Genomic DNA, 8,949 nt, shown 5'->3' with positions numbered 1-8,949 from the left:
TAAAGGCTAAAGTTATGATACTCCGTAAGAGACAAAGCTGAGGAATTCACACAAATCCCAGCTACCTCTGAGTGAGGGAAGAAGGTGGTTTGGAGATATTCCAGGCAGGTACAGTACAGGAAGGAAAGAGAGGCATATCACTAATCATATGAAGTTGGAAGACTATAAAATTTGTTGTGAAGTTCTAGCTATTAAAAAAAAAAAGTGGTGTAAAGAGGATCTAGACTTGAATGCAGTAGCTCAGAGAGTGGGTGATGGGATGGTGATGACAAATCCAAAAGGTGAGCCAAATGAGATGGAGAGAAAACAGATGTTAGACAGAAAAATGGCAGAAACTGAGAGATGTGTGTAGGTATCACTTATATTGAGTAGTAGCTGAAGCCAGGGGACTGGGTGGGAAGCAGCAGAGGTGTAAGAAAGTACACTTGTAAAGATTAAGGTTTTAGAATACTAACAAAATAGCTTTGGCTTAATTATTAGGACTTGGAGAAATAATCCAATGAAAAATTTATTCTGTTCTTGAAATGATTTGAATTACTGAGATGTAGCTTGTATTTTTTCCAAGTGTAGTTATCAAAAAATCTTAACCACAAATACTTCAGAAGCACTTTGCTGATCATATTTGACAGTTTCCTGCACTAAACTCAGCTGATTAATTAGAATTGTCATACGACATTACTTTTGCCTGAATGGGTAAATATATATCAATTACTTTAAGACTGGATTTATATGAATATTCAGTAGCACGCATTTGAGAAAAAAAATTCCTCTAGCAAGTATTGCAATTAAAAAAAAAAAATCAGCCTTGACACATGCACACATTGTATACAAAATCCTTCCAAACCTCAATTAATGTTAAATGATCTCTAACCACGCTGTGTTAATTTCATACTTGATTTCTGTATCTCCTAAAGTTAAAGCTCACTGGGAAAACTAGTGCAAGCCCACACCACCTTTGAAGAGCATGGGAACGTGCATCTAGAGATTTTCAAAATAGGGTATTCTAGGGTATTCCTCTGCATAAATTTTCCCTAATTGACAAGGAAATGTGGGAATCCCCCCTCAGCCCAAAAACTCAAAAACCAAAACCCCCACAAAACAAACAGACACCCCCTCCCCCTCTCCAAACTTCCAAAAACTCAAAAACCAAAACCCCCACAAAACAGACACCCCCTCCCCCTCTCCAAACTGCCCCCATTCAAGCTTGCTCAGATTCCAGGGATATAAATGCTTACATCATTTCTAAAAAAAAGTGAGCAGTGATATGATATTTCACTAGCAGCTGATAGGAGAGATCTGTTAAAATTGATCATTCCCCTGTCAAAATATCAAGGAACTGGCCAATACATCCTGCAAAGTTGTCAGAGCAGATGATGTAACAGAGAAGCGCAGCTATACGTTACTTAGCAGCTTCCTTTTCTGTCACTAGCAAGTCATCTGCTTCATCTGTGCTGTGACCTGTTGGGGGCACTCAGGTATAGCAGCAGATTGCTTGCTCTCACGTTATTTGTTTTCCCTTCCAGCCTTCAGATGTAGCTGCTATTTTATTCATGAATCACAATATTCCATTTAAACAATTAAACAAGACTTTTTTTATCACTTTGGGGACAAGAGGGAAGTTTCTCATAGAGTCATTAGGGAGACTCCATAACAGTTCACTGCAAGTCATCTTGCTAGGCTGGTATATTGTGTTTATGTTTGAATTAGAGTGTTTTCTCTGCTGTCTCTGGCATTGGCTTGTAGAATTTACCTGCCCTCCACTGTATTTGAACAGAGCCCATACTTGGTGCATTTTTAGCATATTTTTGTAAGCAGCTTGTACTATCACCGCTTGTAGAAACATTTACTTGTAAAGACAGCCAGCCTGACAGGGCAAATGGCTACTGCAGGAGATTTTCTTACATTGTGCTATTTTTCAGTAGCTCCCCACTTAATAAATCTTTCAACCCGATCCTGACTGTATCTCAGGTACTTAGGAAATGGAGGAGTTAGCCAGCAGATTGGGCTGCACCCATTAAGCTAGGGGAAAATGATGGATTATGAAAAGTGAGAGCAAATGGCAAGAGAAGGTGCAGCAGAGCTTTGGGCAATTAGAAAGCTTCAGGCTTTACCCTTCCTGGGACTCCATGTGCAGGAGACTCTCTTTGTCCTGTACAGACCTTTGTGGACTGGGAGAGTCTGTGAAAAGGGGGTCCAAAAAAGCCAGTCAAAGCTGCTCCTGGAGACTTTTCCTGGGTCAGACTCTCTGGCACCTTCTCAAAAGGTCAAGTAGGGTAGCAATCTGTTGCTGAGTGTATTGGTGTTGCCTTTTAAGCCAATTACTCTGGAAGCTGGTTTTATGTGGTAAATTAGGTATCCCCAATGCATATCGTGTACCAGGGAAGCTTGTACTCTTCTATTTCACCACGCAGACTATGACTGTGTCTTTCCATAAAGCCTAAAAACTGATTCCCTCTTTAAAAACTATCTTATTGCCATCAGCTAAACCTTAAAAGATAGATTTTCCAGCTAGAATAAATTTCCTGCAATATATGTTCCTAAAGGAATAGAAGACATGGAAATTTTGAACAAGAGTCTTATTATTATTATACAATTCCTGTAAGGAAATATTAATCAGTAACTCTTCACACTTCTATTTCTCAGCATTGGTTTTCCATCAATGCTTACATTTATATAATGACAATTCAGATAGACAGGCAGACACATGTTTTCAAGAGGTTCGATCCTGAAAACCACCCAAAACCTTTCTTTCCTAATGACCTCAACAAACATTTTATATGGTCAGTATTTACATTTATATGACCATTTACATGGTCAATTTATTTATATTTTTACTTACTGGAAACAAATGCTCAGTGAACAAAAGGGGGAGACCAGGGGTTTTTTGTTTGAACTCTGACGAATGGGAGATATGCAACATAGGAAGCATGTTGGTGCTGGTAGAGTGGTGGAAAGGTAGGAAGCTGGGAATATTTTGTCTTTCACTACTGAGAGGTATAATAGGATCTAAGGTCTGCAAGTGATTTGTAAACAAAGAATAAATGCTTTTCTAGGCAATAAACTGCAGTTTAAACAAGAATTAATCCAAAAAAGTCATGTAATGTGTATTCTAAAGTAGATCAGAACAGATTATCACAATAGTCCATTCTGCTTTTATAATCTGGCTTTAAATGCATAAGCACTTTAAAAATAAATCAAGATTGGATATGAAGCAGGAACATGTCCCTGTATTTCTCTGGCTATTTCCTGGAGAAAATATATGATGGTTTATAATACTGAAATTGTAAGGAGTCTGAATAAAATAGTGTTATAATTAATTATGAATTTTTCTATGTAGTATACGTGATAACAGAAGAAGACACATTTTAGGTCTTTTTAAAAAGCAAATATCTAACTAAATAAACATAAGAAATAAATAGATAGTCACATGAATAAGGACTTTGCCTGTAATTCCTTTCTTTTTTATTTAGATGTACTTTAATTTTTTTTTTGTCTTGGTTTTGTACCAATTTATTTCCTGACTATCAAAGAGTGTGCTAACTTCAAACAAAAGCTACTGTGGTCTTCAGTAGACTCATGATAACAATGCTTTTGTAGGGACAGAATATATTTGCAATAATCCTTATACTTGTATAGGCTAATGAAATAATTCAAGCCTCATGACAATGTTCACTGTTTGCAAAGAAAGTCCATCAGTTAAATATGATGCTCTGTCAGGGGTCATTAGTCAGGCTACAGTCCACAACTCCATTCTCAGGGCTTTGCCAGGGAAGCTGTCAAGTCTGTCTGATTTAGTCCTCTCTCTCATACTTGCAGCCTTTTGGTTTAGCTGTTCCTTACTTTTCCCTCAAATTTCTCCTTTTGTCCCACTCTTCCTAGTCTGCTTATCTTCACCTCTTCATGCACCTTAAGTGCAGATCTTCCTTTATCTACCAGTGTCTTCAGCAAGCTTCCGTATTTGGTCATTCCCTTCCAGTCCTTGGTCCACGCTCCTTGTCAGACCCTTATCCTTATCAATCCGGTTTCTACTACCAATCCCTTCCATGAACCAACCCCATCTCTTCACTTTACCCAAGCTTCATCTCACTCTGCCCTCCATTTGTCAGGTAGCTCTAATCAGTCTCTTGGCCCCATCAATCCTAGTTGTAACTTCTTTTATTTCCTCTTCCTAAATCCTCAATCTCGCCAGATTCCCACTTCCAGTATCTCCTTTGGCCTATTCTGTTTTCTGTCTTTTTTTTTTTTTTAATCTATTTTTATTTTTATTTTTTTTTTAATTCTTGTCAGACAAACCCTCCCACACTCCCCTTCATGTTGCCTTCTTGCTAAGGAAAAACTGAGTGCCTGAAAAACATGACCTGTAACTCTCTACAACAACTGAAGTGGGGGGTTGTGGACGAAAATCGGAAGTCCAGAAATTGTAACAGCAGTAATAAGAAAAGGGAGAGTGACAGGGAAAGGAGAAGCAATGGGGTGTTCCTGACAATATAATAAGATTTTAAAATGATGAAAAAAGACTTTGAATTAACATCTCAGGAGTTGCTCCTACCTCTGTCACAGGCCTCATACAACCCTGTGTAAGTCCCTTGGTGCCAGGTTCATTAAAAGATGTGGATGTTGTCATGTACAACACACTAATGCTGGGCTTTCAGCCCCCTGGTCCCTAGCACCTGTAGCTCTGTGTCAGGCAGTCAGGCTTTGTAACCACTACCTTAGGAGGGATACTTCAGAGATAAAGACAACTTGAATTTCAGAAGCATTGAGGGTTTGAAAATTCAACCTGTCTCTCAAAATTTAAGGCCACTTCTCAATACCTCTGTACGTTAATTTCATTATTGACAAAATAATAACTGACCTTCTTGTGAGTGCTGTAAAGCATACTTCATTTAGGCTTTCCTTAGGTGCCTCTACAGAAATAGTTTTCTGAGTGCAAAGTACAGCTATAATTATGAGAAACACTCTTAAAAGAGAAAAAGGGACACACAAAGGGAGAGATAATATCATGAGTAGCTGTAAGTACCAATCCCTTAGTCAGATTGTTTGTCTGTCTGCTGCTTTAGAGAGTCTGTTTACTGCAGTAGTCAAAAGCTGAAAAACTGTGGCAGGTAGCAGATGTACCAATTAATAACCTGTCAAGGCTGACGGATAGATTGAAAAAAACCCCAGCTCTCACATATAACTCCTGTGTGGTTTTTTTCCCACATTTCAGGTCTTTGGGGGTCATGAGATACACTCTGTCTCCCTGGAGAGAGATGAAACTGCCTCATTAGCGTCTATCTTTCATGACATTAAGATGCTGCCTTTGAGATGCTAACTTACCTGTTCTTCTCCCAGAATCCTGAAGTGATGAAGTTCTTTAATCAAGGAATCTGGGCAGCCAGCTGTTGGAAAGAAAAAAAAAAAATAGGCATTTTAGAGCTTCCTGTCAGAGCAGTTTCAGCATAAGACACATAGATGCAGAGAGGATAGAATATACAGATTACCTTAGATAAAGAAGATTAGAAAGATTAGCCATGGCTCTGCAGGCACCAGAATACTGAAAGCCATCTATCAAATAATCCTTCCACATTTTGGAGCATGCTACCAAGAACACTTAGAAAGGTTATATTCTGAATATTTTAGCCCTTTCCCCAAAGGACTACAAACAAAAGCAAGATGAAAAGGGCAGCACTGTCTGCCAGATACTGCCAACCCTTAGTATAAGCCAAAAAGCCTGTTAAGAGAGGATCTCTCATCAAAACATTGGAGCTGCCCAAAGCTGAATTCTGATTCACACAACAGGTTTGGACTCATTTCTAAGAATAATACATGCTTTTCCTGATTCCCTGAAGGATTTCATAGGCCCCACAGATCCCTTTAATTTTGGCTGTTGCAAATATAACCCATTTCACATATATATGGCTGTTACCTGCTAGTGTTAACACACAAACCAAGAACACAGGCAGAGGAGTGATTTGCCAGAATTTTGCAATGAGATTAATTTTCAATCACTACAAACTTTCACATCTGTACCAGCCAGTAAGAAAGAATATGTCTTGATAGCTGCCGCTTTAATCCCCTGTTTAGACCGTGGTTACCTTCCTGGCAATGCAATCCAAGGCTGCTGAACACTACTTTTGTAAATGACTTTTGTACACTACTAGACTAATTCCTGACAATGGATGAAAGTGCAGACTGAGAAAGCTATCTGGGCTTTATTCTTTTTACCATAAATTGAAGCATCTCTTTGCGAACAGAGAACATTTCTTAAAAGGAATAAAGAGCATAGTTCCCCTCAGAAAATGGGTGGCACCGTGATCTTTATCAACCTGGTTTTCTGCTGATGCAACTACAAATAGTTACCTTTCACTCTTAATGACTGCCATTAAAAGAATACAAATTAATTTGGATGTAATTATCAGAAAAATCTCCACCAGCACCAGGGTTTTACTCAAGGCCAATGAGACACGACCTACACTCACAATTTCTGTTGGCATAGCTGTCTTAGCGATGCAGAAGGAAAAGCTACACTTGAAAGCAGCATACTAAAAAGGCGAAAAACCAAACAATAGACAAAATGACACTAGTCTTGTAATTGCATACATTTTTCCACTTAGGGAACTGATTTAAATGTTACTCAAGTCAGTCTTTTGCTGGTAAATGTCTTATCTTCATTCAGTGGAGGAATAGGTGAAGAATGCACCATCTACACAACTTCATCAGCAAACCCTTACAAAGGTAGACAAGGTTTAAAGTTGGCCCGGGTTTAAGCATATAGTAAGAGTTGTCTATTAATGACTTGTCTCTCGTTAAATATGAGTATTTCTTCCCATTTAATGAAACCTATGATATCCTTACAGGCTTCTTTTTACCCACCTCTTCCTCGTGCACAAGGATATTCATATATTTGAGGGTGTGAGTTTTAGCTCTAAGTCATTATTTCTTAATCAGATTTTATTCTCCTCAACTTCTAGAAGCACAACCCGTGTATCACCTTTAAATTTCTTTTCTCATTTTTTCCATGATGTTTATTCTTTCTCTTTCTCAATGTACTTAATTGTCCTTGCTACTCCTACCACAGAATTGCTGCTACACAGCATTTCCTTGTCTTCTCACTGGGATTTACATCTCAATCCAACTCTGTCTCACTAACTTCTTGACCCATGCCCTGACTTGTAGTCCAGAGCTGTTGTCTTCTCTGTGTTTCAAATCAAAACTTATTGTATAAAACACGGTTCCTCTCTCTTAGCCTCAAGTTCTTACATAATCAGCAATATTTTTTTCCTGCATGTGATTTTCCCTGAAAATCTACATTGATTGCATACTGCTATAAGAATTTCTAAGTGTAGAGGATAATTATGATTTCATGTAATGCTGCCAGCTAATCTTTGACAGATGTTAGCTTTAGAACACCAGCTAAACTGCATTCTGCTTTTTGGAGTCCTTACAGCTTCTACTTCAATCAATTATTTCTTTCTTCCCTCTTATCCTTTCCAATTTGTTATTCACTAAACTCCTTAAAACTGGAAGGTTTCCTTTTTCTTCCCTAGCAAGAACTTTTTCTCTCCATTCTCCTTGAAATTATATTTCCTGAGAACCATTTTTCTCCCAGAAATCCATCCTATTCTGCCCTCACACATCAATTATATAATCTCCCCTTTAAGAACTCTTTACATGCATCCTCTCTACCATACAGGCTGGGGATGAATGGATTAAGAGCAGTCCTGCCAAGAAGGACTTGGGGGTGGGGGGTGAGAGGCTGGACATGAGCTGGCAATGAGCACTTGCAGCCCAGAAACCAAACGTGTCCTGAGCTGTATCCAAAGCAGCGTGGGCAGCAGGGAGAGGGAGGGAATCTTGCTGATCTGCTCTGCTCTGGTGAGAATCCCACCTGGAGTAACTGCATCCAGGTCTGGGGTCCCCAGAACATCAGGAGGATGTGGGTGTGTTGGAGTGGGTCCAGAGCAAGGTCACCAAGATGATCAGAGGGCTGGAGCACCTGGTCTATTAGGAAAGGTGAGAGAATTGGGATTGTTCAGCCCAGAAAACAGAAGGCTTGGGGGAGACATCACAGCAGCCCTCCAGAACTTGATGGAGGCTTATAAGAAAAATGGGGACAAATTATTTAGGGGCGGCCTATGGTGAAAGGACAAGGGGTAATGGTTTTAAACTGCATGAGAGTTGATTTAGATTAGATATAAGAAAGAAGTGTTTTTATGGTAAGGGTGGTGAAACACTGGAATGGGTTGCCCCATTCAAGGTCAGGCTGGCCAGGGCTCTGAGAAACCTGACCTACTTGAAGGTGTCCCTGCTTATTGCGGGGGGGCTGGACTAGATGACTCTTCCAACTCAAACTATTCTATGATTCTATCAAAACCATACATATTTAAGTGTTAGTAGTCATCCACTGCTGCATCCTCTTCCAAATACAATATTTTGTATAGTCTGTTTTTCAGAGACTTGCCCAACCTAGTTTTCAATCTTTTCATAGTTCAGATTTTCACTGGATCTTGCTTAGCTGATTATACAACAGATCCTGACGTTACTAGCAAAGAGAGAGCTTAAAAACTATGTCACTGTTGGCATGGTTCTTTCCAGCAATGTAGCGCGTTCGGTTTGTAACCGGGCAGAAACACCAATTTAGTGTAGTGGTTTGGTCCAAAATACTCATTACTGTTTATCTTCTGTGAGATAAGAATTAGGAGAAAAGCAAAGCAGGCACCAAACTTGAAAGAATATAAAGAAGTTTATTAACAGACCTAAAAGAGGGAAAAAGGAAAAAAAATATCATACCACATCTTCAGAATGCCTCTCCTCCCCCCCCACCCCTTCTCCCTTCTCCCACTGACAATGTAAAAAGACAACCCTTGAGGTGTTCAGTCTGTTTACCACTTCCATAATAACCTTGTTCAGTCCATTTAGGAAGAGGAGTCTCTCTTGCCCATGCTATGAACACATTGTTACAACGAG

General features: G+C 39.3%; 1 protein-coding gene across 1 annotated transcript in view; it reads right to left on the bottom strand.

The window, feature by feature from the left end:
• Positions 1-8,949, bottom strand: part of PARK2 (parkin RBR E3 ubiquitin protein ligase) — a gene marked incomplete at its 5' end in the record, with an annotated part of 569,778 nt that overhangs the window by 121,556 nt on the left and 439,273 nt on the right. The window contains one exon of the mRNA XM_017746201.1: positions 5,320-5,381. Within this exon, the coding sequence (XP_017601690.1) occupies positions 5,320-5,381 (62 nt within the window). The remainder of the gene's footprint in view (positions 1-5,319; positions 5,382-8,949) is intronic.

This window comes from Corvus brachyrhynchos, unplaced genomic scaffold (assembly GCF_000691975.1).
Source record: "Corvus brachyrhynchos isolate BGI_N302 unplaced genomic scaffold, ASM69197v1 scaffold70, whole genome shotgun sequence".
Classification (NCBI taxonomy): domain Eukaryota; kingdom Metazoa; phylum Chordata; class Aves; order Passeriformes; family Corvidae; genus Corvus; species Corvus brachyrhynchos.
Note: the sequence above shows the minus strand (reverse complement) of the source record. Positions and strands in the feature narration are given on the sequence as shown.